We start from the raw sequence: 20,196 nt of genomic DNA, 5'->3' as shown, positions 1-20,196 counted from the left end.
TTATCCTTTGCCTAAACCCTCAAACGATTGAGCTAACTCCAGTTCAACTTCAAGTTGCAATCTTGCAGTTCACAAGTTTTCTTGTGCATATTTCTAAATTGTACTGTGCAAAACTTTTCCCTCAAGTCTGATTGATTCCTTCCATTGAGTTTAAGCAATGAATCTGATTCATGTCTGTGACCTTTATTAGCCAAAATGATTTGCTCTTGACTGTATGTATGCCTGCCGTCTTCGTTGATAAGCAAATTTCCACTTGTAACTCTACCTATGCTAATTGTAGGTAAGCTTGAGGTAGGTTTTATCTTACTTGAATATCTATCCATCCCATTATCCTTTTCCCTTGATTATCTCAAACAAGTGAGTGATTAGTCTTAACTTCAGTTCGTCAAGGAAATGTTTCAACAAGCATAATCACTTATCATCATCACATCATACAATTATCTTCCTAGATTTTTAAAAAAGAGGGTCATACACATATCAAGTGTTTTATTTTCCATATATTAGTCAATATCCTATCATTTGAGTTGTGTATCCAATTATGCTTCTTGATTTTTACCACTGCATGCAATGTAGAAATATGTCTCATTTAACCACACTAGTTAACTCATTTGCCTGGAATATAGGGAAAGGGATGAAGCTTAATATTCTCTGCTCCCCATTCTATTTGATTATAGTTGGAATTAAATATTTCTCTCTCAGGTTTAACTTTTCAAATCTGAGATGATCAAACAAGAAGAATTGAATAGGCATACAAGGGTTTTTCCAAAGAAATGATTTGTGGATCATGCACTAATCCCACAAATCTAGTTTAAGAATATATGAATGTCATATGTTACACACTAACATCCTTTCAGTGCAATACTCTGAAAAATAGGAGGAACTAGCTCTCCCCAATATTGTCATTTCTTGTTTTTCCACCAAAACTCATACCCACAATTTCATACACCTACTCCTCTTAGTTCATTTACTTTCCTCATCAAAGGGGCTAGGGAAAAAAAATAACTGCAACATGTACCCATTACTACCTTGTACCCACCGCAACATGGCAATTGCAAAGATACTAGCAGTAGAAAATCCTTCTGATAGAGATCAAATTGGAGTATGATTCTTGTACAGTAATGTCTAGGCACAATTGTACAGTCCAAATTAAATTAAAACACGACGGGACATTAGCACAACGGACAAAGAAAACTTCTTCCTACTGCCAAACAGCTCCATACTACTTCAGATCTTCTATCTTAGCCAAATGTTGAAATAAGGAAACTCTTGTAGATGCTCATGAATTTGGCCACAAATGCTGCAAAAACAAATCAAAGATGAGGTACCAAATAAGCTCGAAACATATTACAGACATCAAACCATATCCGGAAGTTAACAAAATCACATCTTTAAAATAACAGTTCTTGTACCAATATATAGAAGAATTATTTAACTTTAGCAACAAAAACTGTGATTACTGAGCAAGCTTGGTCTGTAGCTATGACACCATTAAGTGTGAACATCTATCATGCTTCTCCAATTAAGTATATCTGCCTCTGCCAAACAGCAGACTATACAGTCATACACCTGCTGCAAATACATGCTAAAGAATGGAATTAAGCAATCCCTTGCTGCCAAAGATTATCTCCCTGATTGTTACAAATGGACCGTCATCATCACTCACTTTCAATTTGTAGATGGCTCTTAATTGGATCATTTATTGGTGTAAAGCAAAATCAACTTATAACGTATATTGAGCCCCTTCCCCCTTCAGTGACCAACTTTGAGTTAAATCCCAAACTAAAAAAAAATGCTCCATGACCCATTTAATATGCAGAACTTTGGGATAAATTCCTCAGTTTTTTCTGCTCCAAGTTACAAATGAGAAACTAAAAGTACTTCGACTAATAAAAAAAAAAAACTAATGTCTTATTTCCTACAAACAGGCACCCCTAGTAATTGAAGAAACATTCCTTAGCTTCAATCATTCTGTTCAAGGTGTCCATCAAAACTCTTCCACACTAGCATGCACTCCAGTCACACATAAACACACCTAATACATGAAACGGAGAAACTATGCTTATATGATAACCCTTTGTTGATGTGCTCACTGTGATGGGATTTAAGTATATTTAGTCACGCAGTTCAACACAATATAAACTCAAATATATATGCACAAAACTGTAAAGTTGATCCCACAAGCAGAAAGCTCATAAAATTTCTTTCCCTGCCATTTTCCCAGCTTCTGGTATTGTCTGTTGGTGATAAATCCCATATCCATATCTTGTTTTATTGACAAGATTTACGAGCAAGGCATAACAATATCTTGGGGATATAAAATGTGACAAGTAATGAAGCACACATCTATATTGCTCGGACTCTTCAAAAATGTTGACGGGTGAATGTCAGATCTTCAAAAGTAGAGCATATTTGGAGGATCCAACACGGGTGCGGCAGTATTTTGGGAGAACCCGAGCAACATAACATGGAGAAAGGAGGGCATTGGCTGGAATATCCAAACACTGAAATGGTGCAACTAACATTAACAGGGGTAAGCAAATCAAGTACTCAACTTTGTCTTTTTCACAGCAAAGGAACATATTGAGTACATAGAAAATCCATGTGCAATATAATTGAAAAGACAGCTTAGGTAATTTAATTTACATCCTGAGCAACGGTTGGTTGTCCTTGACAGTAGCTTATCAGGAAGTTTGCATATCATAATAGAAACATGGAAGTAATTTGAATCCCATAGAAGTGTTTATGGCTCTAAACTCAACTCACGTTTGTCTCAACTCTGGGAGTCTATTCATGCATTCATTTCCTCAAGTCAGTGTAATTCTATTTCAGGGGTCTGGAGTATATCAACAGTTTTCTTAAAATTGATATTTGACGCCAAGCATTCAACTGTGAGATGCACCTAAATCACCTAACATGCAACCCCAAATAGGACATCGGTCTTATTTAGTACTTCACAGAATGTTCCTTGAGACTCTTGCTTTTTTTCTCTTTAAGCAACTCCTATAGATCAACCCCCAAAAGATTAACGGTTCACATGCTAGACATTCCTCTGCCTCTGCTAACAGTATTACTTCTTCCTTATTAAAAATAGTTTTACTTCATTTTTTTAATTTCTAATTTTCAAAAGGTATTACTGTCAATGATAACGGCTGTAACTTTACAGAGGTCACTTTCAAGCTTTTCCAACATTTCTTTTTCATAGGTTAGTAAAAAGTTTCATTCATCAAAACGGCACCAAGGTGGTGTTGGGAGATTACAGCAGGGATATTACAAAAAATTCAGTTCCTCTCTACTCTAGCATGTGAGGTAACTGAGGAACTCCAATAGACTATCTACATCATACACCTTTCGAGATTGAGCACTGTTTAACTTGGAATATAGTTTGATTCAAGTAAAGTTGAAAAGTAGAGAGAAATGCTTGCATATTAGGGTGTCTCATTAGAAGTAAATGAGAAAATCAAAAGTTGCTAACAATGTCCCTTTCCCTTATTTGGCAAGCAAAACAGAAAGGGAAAGGAAAAAAATGAAAAACTACTGAAAACACATTTTCTAGAAGTGGCAAGTTTTTCTCCTAGTAGGATGACAAAAGACATGAAATCTATTCGGTGAACTCATCCATAATAAATAATAATACTTAGCAATTCATCGATATATAGATAAGAAGGGCATGCCCATGCGAAAAAATCCCGCATTCACGCAAGGTTCCAGGAGAGGGCCGGACCTCAAGGGGTGTGATGTAGACAGTCTACCCTAATACAAGCATTAGTAGATGTTACAACGGATCATCCATATACGAACAATATCTTTGTTAGAACAGTGGAGCAGGGGCTAGCTAGCCCACACCTCAACTTGTTCCACGGGGTATTTGCTACCTTCCACCGACACAGGTACCGAGTAACTCCATCCACCAAGACTTGGACAAATGGGAAGAAATCACCTAGTGTTTTTGCTTCACCGGATTTGGACCTAAGACCCTATAATTCTCAACCCACTATATTGACTATTAGAGGTCACACCATAGTGCTCATCCAGATACAATTTTTGTATCATACCATACAGATACAATATCTCCACCATCACGTTCATCGACCTACAATTTTTTTATATTCCTTATGCACTAAAATCAAATGATTTTTCTTATAATAATTTCTCACCCTACCCATACACATGGCTGGTTCTAGAATTGTAATCCTCACCTTCCCCTTATCCGTGGTTCCAAAAATTACAATCATGATACAAGTACAATACATGCAAATATTTACAGGTTGAATGAGAATCCATCCCTATCTCCAAGCAAAGATAAATCTTATTTTCCTTTCAGTTTCTTACTTTAACAGAGGTACCCTTCGGTTTTCTTAAACCAGATAATGCATATTCTAGAAGCTGCCTTGGCATCCCAAGGGGAGGTATATCAACATACCTAGTATGATCTCACAAGTGGGGTTTGAGAATGGTAGTGTGTACGCAGTCTTGCCCCAATGTTGTGAAGGTAAAGAGGTTGCTTTCGATAGACCCTCAGGCTCAAGTAAAGCATAATAATAACAAGTATAGAAAGGAAATACAGTAGTGAAGAAGCCAAGGTAAAAATAAAGTAGAAGAGAGCAGTAGCAACAACAAAAACAACAGGTGGTAGTAAAACAAAGAATAAGATAGTAGAAAAGTAACAATTGGAACAATACTGATAAGGAAAACTAGTCAACGTTCGACTACCTATCAACCTTTTACCCTAATCCTCGACCTCCATACCCTCTTATCTAAGATCATGTACGCAGTAAGTTACACATGTGTCATATCCTATCTAATCACCTCTCGCACTACTTCTTAGGCCTACCTCTACCTATCCTCATACTACCATAGCCAACGTCTCACATCTCCTCACTCGTTCGGAATTTCTTGGTTCCTAATCATATTTTCTCTTTGTATGCCAACACATCCATCTCAACATCCTCATTTTGCTACTTGCATCTTCTAGACGCGCGAATTCTTGACTATGCCCCATGCAACATAATTCTTTTCACACAAGACATTGTATACATCGTCGGTCGCCCATTTCCTTGGATTATCGACCTAAACAATAAATAATCCAACTGCTTCTTTACGCATGATGTTCTCCCAGGCTTCTGCTCCGATCAGCTCACTATCCAAATATAAATATAAAATCCCTTTAATACTAGCATCCTATTAACCCCTTCAGACTGAACTAGGCATGTGCAAATCCTATCTACAAATCAAATATGTGGCAGAAGATTTTTTTAAAGAAACATTCCAAAGCTCTTAGACGAATAGAACAACACCAGTATTCAAAAATTAAGTGCACTTAAAAATTTAAAAAGACATACAAGAAATCACAGAAGCATGAAAAATAGATCCACCATTGTAGTTTCTAAGTTACTTGCAGCAACTTATATTTCAAACAATGTATGAGAGCATAAACAACTGAGAGATCAAGTAAAGGTAACATCAAAAATCAGTATCTGAGAAAATAGAGCTCAATCACTACAAAGCAGCCAGTCTAAGCTGTTTTTTGATAATGCTCAAAGTTAATTTCTAATTAAAAGGTTATGCAATACCTTCAAGATGAAATATAGCCTTCTGTCCAAGGCGCATCCTATGCTCCTGAAAGACACACACAGATTTTCTTAAGGAAAGTTTGAAGCTATTTCTTTATAAAACAGCAAATATTAATCCATGCACGAGAAAATTGCAGAAATATCTATACAATAGAAGTGCACATAACCTAATGACTGATTCAACAAAGAATATAAAGCATCCCTTTACAACCCCCAACCCCCCACCCACACACACCCCACTAGGAGACACTGTTGACACGGTAATTATTACTCCTTCTGCCTCAATTTATGCGATATTTTAAAGGTAACAGTTTAATTTTAAAACTTCCCATCTAACCCTTAATGAGATGATTTGTAATCGCATAAATTTATATGGCTTGTTTTAGACCACGAGTTTCGAAAGTCATTCTTTTTCTCTCAACTCCATGCACAATAAAACACCTTCACATAAATTCGGACGGATGGACTATTTTCTAAACAAACAATTATTAACCCTCACCCAAGTTATAAACTGCTCATATTATTGAGCTTACCTTGATATTAAGATATTTTCTTCTACTTATCATAATAGTGTTGTTGGTCTTTTTCAAGTAAAATCCAACTGAAATCAAACCACAAACCCCGTTACCTTCATGCATGTATAACCAATATAGGGGTTCTGAGTTCATACATTGACTTGAATCCTAATTATACTTGGTTATAATACTACAGAATGATTGATCATCCAACCCAAAACCATAAGGCAATGGTTGGAGTAGTCCGACCTTTAGAAATTCCTTTGATTCCTTAACCCTCATCGACCTAATATGAAACATTATGTAACTCAATAACTTACATAATGAGCAGCCCAGTTGGACACCTCATGCTTCAACTCTGAATCCAATTTCTTTAATAGTTCGAAAAGCAGCCTCTGCAGTTGAAAGCCGAATCATTCAAACATAAACTTTTGTAACACCTTACAGAGTGAAAGGTGAAGCACCTGGAAAAAAGATCTTACCTTCAAAATAATTTCAGGGGGAATACAATTAGTTAGTAGCTCATATAACTTTCCTCTTACCTCAAATAACCTGTAATAAAGAACATTGCAGTTCAGATAAGGAGGCAAATGTACATTGTGTAGTTGTGCTGTCATAAGCACAATTAAGACCCATGTCTTGTTCAGATTGCCCATGGGAAGTTACCCACCTCCCTCCTTCCTAACTTCGTATGAAAGATGATGATTTCTTTGCATGATTAATAGTTGAATATCTTAAATGATGTGAAAAACAACGTAAGCTCAAAAACACATACAGTTTTCCACTTTTCAACTTACAGTGAGGGTAGAATATTGTTCTTTTTTATGAAGCAAGTTGTTGTGTTGAAAAGCATCAAGAAGATACATAAAGCTTTACAAAGAAAGGTTAAAACTCCAGACATTGCAAAAAACTAATATCGTTCTAGTGATTTTTTTTATTTTTTTTTATAAAGGTAACTTTTTGTATATCAATCATCAGCTCAGAGCTGGTAAGCAAATATTTACAGCATATCCTATATCCACAGGAGTGTGCCTATCAAACAAAAACATAAAGAAAAAGCCAAAACTATCACTAGATCCTCCATCATCTTATAAGGATCCTGGGATATCTACAATAGCCACAGGACCATCTATATACTCTGAACTACACCAATATATCGTTCTAGTGATTCTTGTGCTTGAATATTTGGATTTTGCCTTTCAACTGAACGTTTCTTCTGGCTCTGCTTATTAAAGAGCGTGCAGTTCCGTCTTTTGACATTTTATGGGAAATAGGTGAGGAAATTTGTGATGCAACACTATGCATTATTGGTTGCATTGGAATGAACAAAAAAGGAAATGCTTTAAGGGAGTATCAACCATTGTTCATAAAGTATGCGTTTGTTTGGTGTATCCAAGGTAATGAAAAGGACTTAAAGAATTTTAAGGATCTTTAAAGATCTTGGATATGAAGACTTCTGTAAATCGATTGCAGCAAATATTCATTCTTTTTGCTTCTTCTTTTTTTTTAATTTTCTTTTGTTTCAGTGAGCTAGTTTTTTTAAAAAAATCTTGGACAATTTCTTAGAAGTTTGGATACAAATTGCTTATCGATATGCGACTCGCTCGCTGAATTGTCTGTGGTTTACATTACTGATTTATTAGTCAAATAAGACATTCAGATCCTCAATTTGGAAACTACTTCAGAAACTGAGACAACATATAACTACTCACTTTAACAGAAGAAAGCAATCAACAAATTCCATGACAAGGATAAATTTCAATATGCCCCCTTTTGACTTCTTACAGCTTCTTTTCTACTTATACGCAAAGGAGTGTCGCCAGGGCTTAAGCCCAAAGCGCAATTACAGTATGCTGTAGTGAAGAAAGGCACAAATGTAGGAAGAAAACATAAATTAACATGTGTAATGTAAGAAAACTAACTATAAGTATGTATGGATTATGGTAAAAAGAACTACAATAAGTTAAATAAATGAAGTAAAGGCCCTGTCAATCAAGTTTGAAAACCTTTTTAAATTAGATGCAAATTAAGATTCTAAATCATAGAAGCAACTAGTTTTCTAAAACTAATTTCTAATTTCCTATTTCTAGTCACTAACTTCCCCATTTCTAGTCATTTATTACATTACTTGAAACTTAATTTTGCTTTGCTTGCTTTTTTTTATGACAAGGGACTTAATTTTGCTTTGCTTGCTTTTTTTTATGACAAGGGAAACCCGCAGCCGCTACCCTTTGTGTGCGCGCACCTAAGTTGCTCGGACTCGGGTGCGGGTATCCGAGACGGATGCGAATCCGAGAGTCGGATTCGGCAAAATCCAAATTTTAAGATTCGTGGGTGCGAATTCAAGTGTGGATACGGGTGCGGGGATACGGCTAAAATTATTCAATATTATAAAAATATAGTTATATAGATATATTTCAATAACAATATATCTAGTATAATCAAATAAGTGGGATATATAAATATATATATATAAAAAAAATTGAATTATACCATACATACTAAGTACTAAATAACTGCATAAAATATTACTAAAACTATTTATAAAATATATATAATGATTAATTGCATATTTTGGTACAATTACATACAAAATAAAAGGAGTATAATTGTTAAAGAAGAGAGAATATAATAAACATGAAAAATATAATTTATTTTATAAAAAAGTATACTTATTTTGAGAAACCCTTCGTTTCTGCCTCTTGGAGTTCTTTTTCAAGAAAAATTGAAAAGACCCTGTACTTTTTCAATAAAGATAAAAAAAAGACTGTTCCTTGTACTTTTTCAAGAAAAAACTCTTCTTTCTTCTCTTCTCTGTACTTTTTCAAGCTTTGTCCTCTTTAGGTCGACGGAAACTGATTTTTTCTTCCCCAAATCTTTTCTCGGCTCCGGTCAAAGTGTCCCGATCGGATTGACCGAATCCGACACGCACCCCGCACCCCGCACCCGCGCCTGCACCAGTGTCGCGTCGAGACGGGTTCGCTTGCAAATATGAAGAGTCTCGACGAGTTCACTTGCAAATATGAAGAGTCCGCGCAACATAGGTGCGCACAGGGTAAAACCCCCACTCCTATACAATAGCTCACAAACCACACAGGAGAGGTAACCCACAATAGGCAATCCCAGTGAGACGAGCTCAACCCAGAAGGCAAACCCCTTGCTTTTGCTGGCAAGGGGTATCGAACTTCAGACCTCCAACATGGGAGTCCCAAGCCCAAACCACTGGGCCACCGAAGGTTATCATGTGAAGTCTTATAGGTTTCTCTCTCAGTCTTTATAACATACTCCTCTCTCAGCACTCAAAAGCCTAGTGTCGTCTTAACTTTAAAATTCCCTTCTCTCAAAGTTGAATCTCCAGTTGTCTTGAATTCCGTGTCGACCTCTAGTGGCAGAACTAGACATTCAAAGAACAGTTTATAGAATCACGAGCTGAATATTAAATACCCTATTCATATTGACTGTCAACAGTACCTTTTAGGGCTCTGCTCTTTCATTATGTCTGATGCAATTTCTGAAACATATTGCTCCCAGTCCATCGGAGGTATAGTTTGGTTGTTTGTAAAGGGATACCTTGCACAAATAAACAAGGGATCAGCACGTGCATAAGAAAACTTTGGTGCAAATAATATTCCATAAACTCATAATTAACAGCTTAAACTAGCAAGAAACTAAAATAAATCAGTATCCAGCAGTTAAAGGGCTCAACTGTTGAACACGGCAAGACTCAAATGTCAAAACTGCCCTCCTCAGATTCCTATTTGACTTTTCCACAATGCGGGCTGCAAAACCCTGTGGAAATTGAAGTCCTTCCTTTTTGGCAATAAATTCCAAAACACTAACAATCTGTCAAACAAAAAAGATTAACAAGAAACAGTTAGGAATGCAATGAATAATCAAAGGACCACATGTCAACAATTCTTTGCTACATGACTGACTAGGCCATATATATACTTTGATTCAGAAAAATTACAAGAATCAAAAACTTCCTGATGGTCCCACACCAAAGTCAATGAAGCATTAGGTCAAGTAGAGTCGCAGGTCCTAAAGCAACCAGGCTTTAGTCTAGTAAGAGTGCAGCACGTGATGTGTAGATTAGGTGCAAGGGTTTGAACCCTGCTGTGGAAAAAGTCATGGTATTTAAGTGGAGAAGGGTAAGGTGGATCAATTATTCAATGAGCTTCGAACAAGGCCCACTGCCCTTCAGGGATTTCTCAATTATGGGGGGAAAATGTCACTGGAAAAAAAAACATGCTTTATGGTCCTTCAGTTGACGTATTTTCTAAAGTTAAAACTTTAATCTTATAAACGTTCCCTGGACAACTAGAACATGTCAGTGGAATAACTCAAATTAGAATATCCGTAATTAATCAAAAATAAACTAAAATAAGATCAATACATACTTGAGCAAATGTTCTTATATTTTTTTACTTTTTTTGAAAATTAATTAAATTACAACAAATGTTCTTATATTTAATCCAAGTATAACCAAAAAAAATTAATTGTAAAGAAAATTTAAACAAACTCATGTGACAATTCTACAAATAACTACTGCTCTCGTACTGTGAAATGTGTTCAAATGTTAGTGCTGAACTGTGTGATGATCTCATCTAAAAGTTTAAGTTGTTAGAGAAGTCACACTATTATTTATTTAGTGTTACATCTATAACACGCCCTCTCATATGCAGACTGCAGACTTGATTCTTTTTTCATGAGCCAAGCACGTGGATATTACTTTTAATAATGGGTGATGGTGAGACTGACCCAGGACCTGTGCGTGCTCTAATAAATGTTGAAGTTAGTGCCATCTAATCTAAAAGCTTAAGCAATTAAAAAGAGCACACTTTTATTTATTTTTTGAAATTGGTAACTTTTTATATTCCTCAGCATTAAGGGCTATGCTGGCCACCTCCAAAAAAAAGACTGTTACAACAAAAGGAAAAGACTAAAAAGAAATACTTACAGAGATCCTATGAAGTCCACTAATTGGAACTCCTCTTCTATATCCTGTTCTTTACACCAAAAACCTAAAGTAGTAATTACTTTCCATTTGATCTTCTGTATTGTACACTCCTTTCCTTCAAAAATTCTCTGATTCCTTTCTTTCCATATAATCCACCATATACATGCTGGAACTGTTCTCCACCATCTTTTCTGACTTTTGCTGCCTCCCCTTTTGATCCAGCAGCTAAGAAGGTCAGAGGTGTGTTCAGGCATAGTCCAATATTCATTGGCTATGCTTGTAAACAGAGCCCACACCTGAGCAGTTACCTTACAGTGCATGAATAAGTGTTTGTTAGTCTCCAGAGCTTCTTTACAAAGGAGGCATCTGGATACTATGTTGATGCCCCTCTTCTGCATTGCCTCATGAGTCAAACATTTTTTCCTAGCAACCAACCAAGTGAAACACTTCACCTTGGCAGTAGCCACACTTTTCCATATTGTGTTCCAAGGTCCAATGGATCTTCCTGCACATCTTTTAAGTCCCCAGTTGTATAACCTATTCACTGAAAATACCCCATCTTTGTGATGTCCCCATGCTAATCTGTCTGGCTCTAGAGTAGTACCTGGGAATCCACCAATCAAGCCCAAACACTCCGCCATTCCATCAATCTCCCAGTCATTTAGCAGTCTTCTAAATATTATATTCCAACATTTAGTTGTTCTAGCTACTCTATTCACTAGATGAGTCTCCATCTTGTTTCAAAGGCACAAATTGGTATGTAAGACCAAAGACTGCTCAAACTACGTTCAAGGATGTATAGCACCCTTTGCTCAAAAAGTGCCTTTTCCTGTGGTAAACGAATAGCCAAAGCAGTTGAAATGGCATTTCCAATCCGCCATGTCTAAGCAAGCACAACAGTTAACTTTACATAGCACCTTTTTTGGTGAGAATGAATGTCATTACAGGGAAATTCTCACATGAAATAAACCCTGGAGGAAAGACCAGATAAACACACTAGTCTAATGCAAGCCTGAACCCAGAAGATGCAGGCAATTGTTAAACAGCACATACACTTCTACTCTTGATCTTGTAGTATGAACACCAGAAAAAGAAAAGAAAAGAAGACAATGTTGTACTATTACCAGTGGGACAAACCAGAAAGATGGTGAAAGAAAATATATCAACAATCGGACAACTGAATTTCACTGACCTCTTCCTCCATTGGTGCATTTATTCGCACATTAAGGCATCGTGAGCGAACTGCTTCAGTGACCTTTGAAGAACTGTTGGAGCAAAGAATCAGGCGACATGATGCACTGTACTTCTCCATTGTTCTTCGAAGAGAATGTTGTGCTTCTCTTGAGAGCTTGTCAACTTCATTTAGCACTAAAACTAATATTTACCAACATGATATCAGCTAGGTAGCTTTTACAGCTACTAATGAACAAATTACAAATAATAGAAGATATTTACACAATGCTGGTGGCAAATAATTGAAATTCCAAAATAATATCTCAAAGTTGATAAGGCATTTCAATATCTATTTTGAATTCCTCGGCTTAACATAGAGAAATCACTATAGAATATCAATCTTCTTGTCCTATTAACCTTTGGCATGATATATCACATGAAATGCTTCCTTTTTATAAATTATCTATAACAGATCATATTATTTTCCTTATCAAAAGACAGATGACGGATTTTGTTGTTTTTCATTTATTCATACAAAACATACCTAGTGTAACCCCACAAGTGGAGCCTAGGAAGGGTAGAATGTATGCAGATACCCCTACCTTGGGATGTAGTCAGGTTGTTTCCGATAGACCCTCGGCTCAAGGAAAAGAAACTCAAAGCAGTTCGAAAAACAAATGACAGAAGTGAAGAAGAAGCCATGGCAAAATACCATAGAAAGCACAACAAAGAAGTCTGAAAAAAGGAGCAACTACAACAAATAGTACTATGATCACAGTCTCTAGAGAAGAAGGAGGTCATGTCCTTCCACTAAGCTCTATCGCGGGTATTGTTAGACCTCAGGGAAGATGCCAACAGAACAAATCAACGAGAGAACCCTGTTTCTCTCTTTCTACAGAATGTCTTAAGAAGGAAAAAAAATTCAAGAACTTGCCTGGTTGGTTCCATTACGAAATGGGTGCACTTACGAGGCAATCAGAAATTGCGTTGTTAATGAATGGGAAGTAGCAGATGGGTTGAAAATTATGCAGCTGAGAGACACCAAAACCTTATTTCGCTCTGCTAATGAGGAGCAGGCAGTGAAGACACTTCCGGGAGGAAGGAGATGGTTAGCTAGCAACTTCTGTTGGAAAGGTGGATAGAGCAAGATGGGTGTGTTGACACAAGATTCTTCGGCAACACTATGATAGTAAATCTGGTGGGCCCTCCGTTCCATCTTTGGAGTGTTGATCTATTCAAAAAGGTAGGGAAGATACTTGGTGGAATGGGTATGAAGTTGTTGCTACACCATCTTTCCGACTTGCTAGCAAGTTGAAAATGTTAAAAAGAAATATGAGGAAGTGGAGCAAGGAGATGTTTGGGATTGTGGAAGTTAAAATGAGGGAATTAGAAAATGAGGTGGACAATAAAGAATGTGGAAGGGATGAACGCATTAGAAGATAGGGAGAGAATTAGGAAGGAGATGGTGAAAAGGTAGCTTGCTGCTTTAGCGGTTGCTTAAGAGACTAGTTGGAGTCAAATATTGAGGATATTGTGGCTGAAAGATGGGAATTCTAATACAAACTTATTTCATAGGGTTGTCATAGCAAATAGGATGAGGAACTTAATTGAATCTCTAGATGTGAATGGAGAGGTGTATGAGAAGGGCAAAGAGGAAGTGAAGGGAGCCATTGTAGTATTTAGTCAATTAAGGAAGGGGATGAAGGAGCGGTTGGAAAGGGGTATAGATGAAGAAGAAGTGCGGGAAGCGGTGGCAAGTGATGGATTCACTCTAGCTTATTTCCAACAGTGTTGGGGGTAGTTAGAAGTGAGCTGATGGAGATCATTGCAGAATTCCAAGATACTAGGAGTTGGGGAGAAGTAATGCATCTTTCATGACCATTGTGCCAAAGAAGGAAGGAGCAATGAATATAAAGGATTTTAGACATATTAGTCTGATAGGAAGCATTTACAAGATTATTTCTAACGTTCTTTCATATAGACTAAAAAAAAAAAAATTGGGATAAGACAGTGTCTACTTGTCAGAATGCTTTTGTGGAAGAAAGACAAATTCTGGATGCAGCTTTGGTGGCAAATGAAGTGGCTAATTTAGAAAGACGAAAGATGACTCATGTACTTGATGTAAGTTGGATCTTGAGAAAGCTTACGATCATGTGAGTTGGGATTTCCTTCATCAAATAATCTTGATGATGGGTTTGGGGGACGAGTCAAGGAGATGGATCAAGTTTTGCTAGAAAGAGTTGCTTTTTATATATTTAATCAGTCAAAGTTGTTAAGACTCTTTTTAATAAGTAAAAACTAGACTAAGTTGTTGAGTCACCTTTAAACCCCTTTTTCCCTTTCGTGTCAATTGGTCTATTCTTGGCCATTTCTTTGATTATCTCTTGAACAACATATCTGTCCTGAAATCCGGCATCACTTGGATTTAATTCCACATGGTGAGTACTTGACAATGTTGTGAGCTCCACATCAATTGTCCGAGTACCAGCCTGAGAAGAAAACCCATAAAGAGAGATTAATGCAAGAAAACACTCCTTGCTTTTTTCCTTTAGCAAAATGTCCCTCAGAGATCACATTTCCCCAAACTCTTAAATATCAAATTTCTTGCAGTTTTGACAGATAGATTAGAGGTATACTGGCAGAAAAGCCTCTCATATGCAAAAGATAATTAGATATTGTTAATTAGTAAATAATGTACTAAAATAGTTTTATGAATAAGTACTTTAATTACTCAGTTCCAAACATCAACTGAATTAGAGTAGTGCTGAAACTGATAAAAGGTTCTGTTTTATTTTGTGATAGACATGGGAAGAGCATATGAGGAATCAGAGGGGTTCTCATGTTTTTAACACTTCAGTCCAGGTCATTTTAACTAGCACAATTTCATTTGAACTTAAAAGTTAATGAAAATTGTCTGTTTACATATTGCCTAAACTTTCTATTCTTTAATACTGAAATTCACACAATATGTTGCTGACAAACAGTGAGAAAATATATATACACACGTGACTAAATTAAAACTGGAGAAAGAGAAACACAAGAATTTTTTTAAGAAATAAAGGAGAATGTAAGTCTTCAGTCTCATTGTATTTCCTTTCTTTCTTTTTGGAGCAACATGGCAAATGTACATGGATACTCACAATGTTGAGCCCATGATTTACTTAATTAGTTCTCTACACAACCTGTAAGAACTTTTAATGTACTCTGTGGTACATGATAGCATACTCTCAATAAAATAAAGTTCAATAAACAATATAAAGAACAAAGAAAAGAGGAGATGGATTCCAATTGCAATTAATTCTTAATCATAGAAGTCACCAGTTGTTATCACTTTGACCAAAACCAGATCTTTATCAATTGCACCTCATTTTTGCAACAAAAAATATATATTAACTCTACATCCTTGCATATTGTGTTGCGAATACGCATGCTCTCTCTATGTTTGATGATAAGTTATGTATTTTATCCTTAAAGCAAATACACATTAACATTGATTTTCTACTATTACATGATCGTCACTGAAGCTGACACCAATAACAATCATGAATTGTTGCTACAAAAAATATGAAGGTATGAAGAAGATTTTATATCCAAGCTATTGACCCTTTTTTTCTTTGTTTTAATAAATCCAAGTTATTTATATTAATGCTACATGAAGAAGATGATAGCTTTACAAGAGAAGTACAGTGCTATAAATCAAATCACCAAAAATCTAACCAACTATCTATAAGAGTAGGTACATATGTTGTGCACCAAAAGTTTAGAAGGAACAAACTAGAACTATTCTTTGTCGCTTTTTCTTTGAATATGAGTGTGTATGTGTTACTTCAATGTTAAGCATCTTCCACTGTTTTTATGCATTTTACTTTTAAAAAGGGTAATTAAAGTTACAATATTTCTTCTTATATATTGGAGAAAGAAAAAAGGAATCAATTGATGTCAATATGTATGCAACTAATAAGAATGCAGATATACAAAAAATTCACATTGACATACTTGCATTCCAAAAGAAAAAGAAATTCAAGGAAAAGCTTACATCAACTTTCCAAATCTTGTTCTCAACCTTAACCTGCAATAAATTTCAATTTTTTAGAGAGAGAGGGAGAGAGAGAAAAAATGAATTAAAGAGTTACCTTGTCAGCACTTGGACCAAAAATCTGTCTAAGAAGTGCCATAATGAGAGTTTTTTTTCCTGAACCGGAAGGGCCGTAAAAGAGGAGATGAGGACAATCTCCCTCTGAGACCTAATAGTAATAAGGGTGATGAGTTTGAGTATGAAAGAATTGACAAAGTGTGGGAGAGATATTTTACCAGTTTACAAAGATTTTGAGCAACATCCTGGTGTACAGTAACTTTGTCTAATGTTTTAGGGCGGTACTTGTCAACCCACAACATTTCCACTATATATAGTTGAAGAGAAATGGTCCTGAAACCAGATATCAACCATGATTGTTCTTTGTTAACACAGACAACACACAAAAAAGGGAAGAAATAACTCAAACATCGCACCTTGACAAAGATGACTGATGAGAGACTGAACAGTCGAAAATTGTCGACGAGAGGCGAGCTGCAGCTCTGCAACCGTGATACTTGGTCGACGTCCACTGTGGAGTGTGGTCGTGAGACGTGAATCGTGATTTAGGGAATTTTACATTAGGGATTTTAGTTTGGGCAAACTACATAAATTCCACTAGTTTAGAACTTAATTACTAGGATTCAAGATAGTTTTGATAATTACATTCTATACCATATTTTGTCCGTCCGGATACATGTATCATTACTCGCCAGATACACGGTTTGAATTAAACAAATATATATTTTAATAATTTTGAATTATATTTGTGTAACTGATTTCCTTAAATAAAGAAGTAAATTAGGCTTAATTAATACTCTAACTGATTTGCAGATTCATTAACATATCAATTCTAACAAATCTTCCTAATATAACGAAATCCTAAAACCACAATAATTCTCTAATAGAAAATTTTATCTTCTTGACAATAGGTTTGAGAATCGTGGATTGCCATGGGAACAAGCTTGATGGCAATCCATGGAAGGTCGTTAAAGAAGAAGTTACTGATGAAAAGAAGTACTACAAGTGGACGAAGCTCATTTTCGTATAATTACTTGGCAATTCTACAGTTAGGCCACTCTCTTTTTTTAGTTTGGTGACTTCTTTTGCCTTTACTAGATGAATTGTGGTCCGCAACTAGCACTGATCAAGAGTTGTAATAATTATTCATATTGTCTTCTAATCGAATTCTTATTAGAATTTAAGTGCTGATAAATAATTCATTCATATCAAAAAAAATCTTAGCTTAATCTCAAATGCTAGAAGAAATATTCTTGAATCTCTGAGTTAGGCTCAGCGTCGTGGAATTTATTTTCGAATTTATGTGGTTGAAAGGAACCGATAAGGAGAGAAAAGTCCGGTGGGCGAATTAGATCATGTTTGTATGAGATTTTCACTTTCCTCTTTCTTTTGTTTTTGTTTTAATTAGCTTTCTTTGTTTTTGTTTCCGTTTGGTCCAGTTTGTTTTTGGATCTTTTTGTACTTATTTCGGATATATCAATAATTCGATTTTTTTTTTTTTCTCTGTAATACAAGTTTTGATTAATCTTAGATACAATTAATTTATGCATGGAACATTATTTTCACCCAATAATTTTAATAGATACATGATAGTAAGCAGCTATTTGATATTTCAGATACACTATCTATCTTGTTAGATATGTTGTTCATTATCGTTTCTAAGTTTTATTTATAATAAGATACATTTTGTTTTTGTCAGATACACATTTATTTTTGTTGTGCATATACATGGGAAGGATAGTAACTCATATAATTGATGTGAACGGTTAGATACATTGTTAATTCTCTAAACTCGTTGATATGAATTTTAAGTTAGATACATTGTAATTTATCGAATTTTTGCTAAGAAAATATAATTTATGACAATTTCAGATACACTATTTATCATATTAGATACATGTATAAAAACATCTCTAAAATACATATAACAACAATATGCTTAAATACATGAAATAATCAAATCAGATACGCGTCACTGTGATTTTAGATACATGTATATTAAACATCTCTAGAATACATATAACAACAATATGCTTAGATACATGAAATAATCAAATCAGATACACGTCACTGCCATGTACAGATACATTGACTGAAATATATTGAATATATGAAATAAAAAGTAAGATACATAAAATGAAATGTATGACCATATAGATGACATGATTATGATAACTAAAATAATACATAGGGTGGGGTGGGGGGGGTAGACGATTTATGGAGCAGGGTGGGGTGGGGGGGGGGGGTAGACGATTTATGGAGCAAGTACAGGGGAGGAGGGTTGATGAGAGACAAAGATATTTGGATCATTAATTTTGATTTTTAAATGTAAAATAATTAATCAATCCTAGCTATAAGAGATTTGTGTATCTAATTATATCTTTTAAAATATATGGTATAAAATACTAAAAGTGGTAATATATGTAATTATTTGAAAGTAGAGATAATATTAGTATATATGGTAGGAAAGTATGTCTTGTTAGGTAGTTTATCCTTTTAGTTTTACTGTGCCAATTGATTTGGGTAAATTAAATTTGGCCCATTATAAGTGATGATCGAAAACGAGTTAAATAAAAATAAATAAAATACTCAACTCGACTCATATTTTAAATGGATAAAAATTAATTATCCAATGAATAATATGGATATTCATATTTACCCATGAGTCAAATTGTTTCTCGCATGCTCAATGAGCTCCAAAATGACCAAGTCATAAAGCATTTAAAGACATTAAATGATCAATTTGGATAATGAGGATAACAAAATTCAGACAATTGTGACTGGAACACTTTTGTCAAATGACAATTAAGTCTGCCTAATCCACCAAAATTGTTATTGGAAAAAAGAGATACATTTGTGAACTTCACAGAAAGTTGTTTTGTTTCCTACTCAATTGTTTGCATCAATGTAGTCTCTTGTGTGTTACTACATGACAAGTTTCTAACAATTTTATCCATGACTAGAAGCTGTATTTAGACATGCATCAACCTTGAAAAATAGATCTAAAAGTTGAACTAAAAGAAACAGATAGAAAGTCTACCATCAAATCTATCAAACCAGCAAAGCAGAGTACCACAGCAACAACAACAACAACAAAAATAGAAAAGGAGAAAAGAGAGACGAGGACAGAAGTAAAGACGAAGGAGAGAGTCTCACCGGAGAAATCGCCGAAGCTGAGACAACTTTGGTTGATGGAAGATGATGAAAAACTGAGGCAATTTTGTTTGCGTGTGATTCAAATTTCTACCCTATTTTTTCTTTTACAGTGAATAGGCATTACCCATTTAAGTACCCATATTTTAAATGGGCAATATGAGTTGGACTCATATTTGACTCATTTTAAATGGGTAAAAATGAATGAATACACATATTTTTTATTCATTTTGTCAGCCCTATCACACAATAATCGATAATTTCCTTTAAGTCGCAAAATTTAACTATAATTTTCTTTCTTAAAACTCCAAGTCCATAAAAGTGAAATTATTTCATATACAATGAGCGGAGGGAATATTAATTTAAAATGAGACCATAAAAAGTTGAAGGTCTAGAGCCATTGCTTTCATCGGGACAATATTCACATAAAATGAAATTTTACGCTTTTACGTAACATAATATAATACAATAAAATTTAAATTCAATCCAAACAAATACAATACAATATATTACAACAGATAACAACCGTTCAAACAAAAAAAAAAACTTGCAATCAAAAGTTGACAACAACATTAATCATAGCAACCATTAACTCCCCAAGAAAAAAGAACAATTCTATTTCTTGAAGTTCAAATGGTCGATAATTAATTTTATTTATTTCATGATAATAATCCATATAACATAGCAAAACACTTATAACTAATAATAACTCCAATAAAAAAACCTAATTAA

The 20,196-nt window shown here is 35.1% G+C and overlaps 1 protein-coding gene across 1 annotated transcript; it reads right to left on the bottom strand.

The window, feature by feature from the left end:
* Positions 1-1,026: 1,026 nt before the first annotated feature.
* On the bottom strand, positions 1,027-16,658 carry LOC125813181 (replication factor C subunit 3-like). Its single transcript, XM_049492666.1, has 11 exons — positions 16,530-16,658; positions 16,352-16,462; positions 16,255-16,287; positions 14,539-14,707; positions 12,238-12,419; positions 9,792-9,928; positions 9,557-9,655; positions 6,568-6,637; positions 6,406-6,480; positions 5,571-5,616; positions 1,027-1,297 (listed from the first exon to the last, which is right to left on the bottom strand). Exons 1-11 carry the CDS (start codon positions 16,611-16,613, stop codon positions 1,239-1,241), a joined length of 1,065 nt encoding a protein of 354 aa, XP_049348623.1. The 5' UTR covers positions 16,614-16,658; the 3' UTR covers positions 1,027-1,238.
* Between the last annotated feature and the right edge of the window lie 3,538 nt (positions 16,659-20,196).

Source organism: Solanum verrucosum, unplaced genomic scaffold, assembly GCF_900185275.1.
Source record: "Solanum verrucosum unplaced genomic scaffold, falcon-dt-bn FXZP01000236.1, whole genome shotgun sequence".
Taxonomy (NCBI): domain Eukaryota; kingdom Viridiplantae; phylum Streptophyta; class Magnoliopsida; order Solanales; family Solanaceae; genus Solanum; species Solanum verrucosum.
Note: the sequence above shows the minus strand (reverse complement) of the source record. Positions and strands in the feature narration are given on the sequence as shown.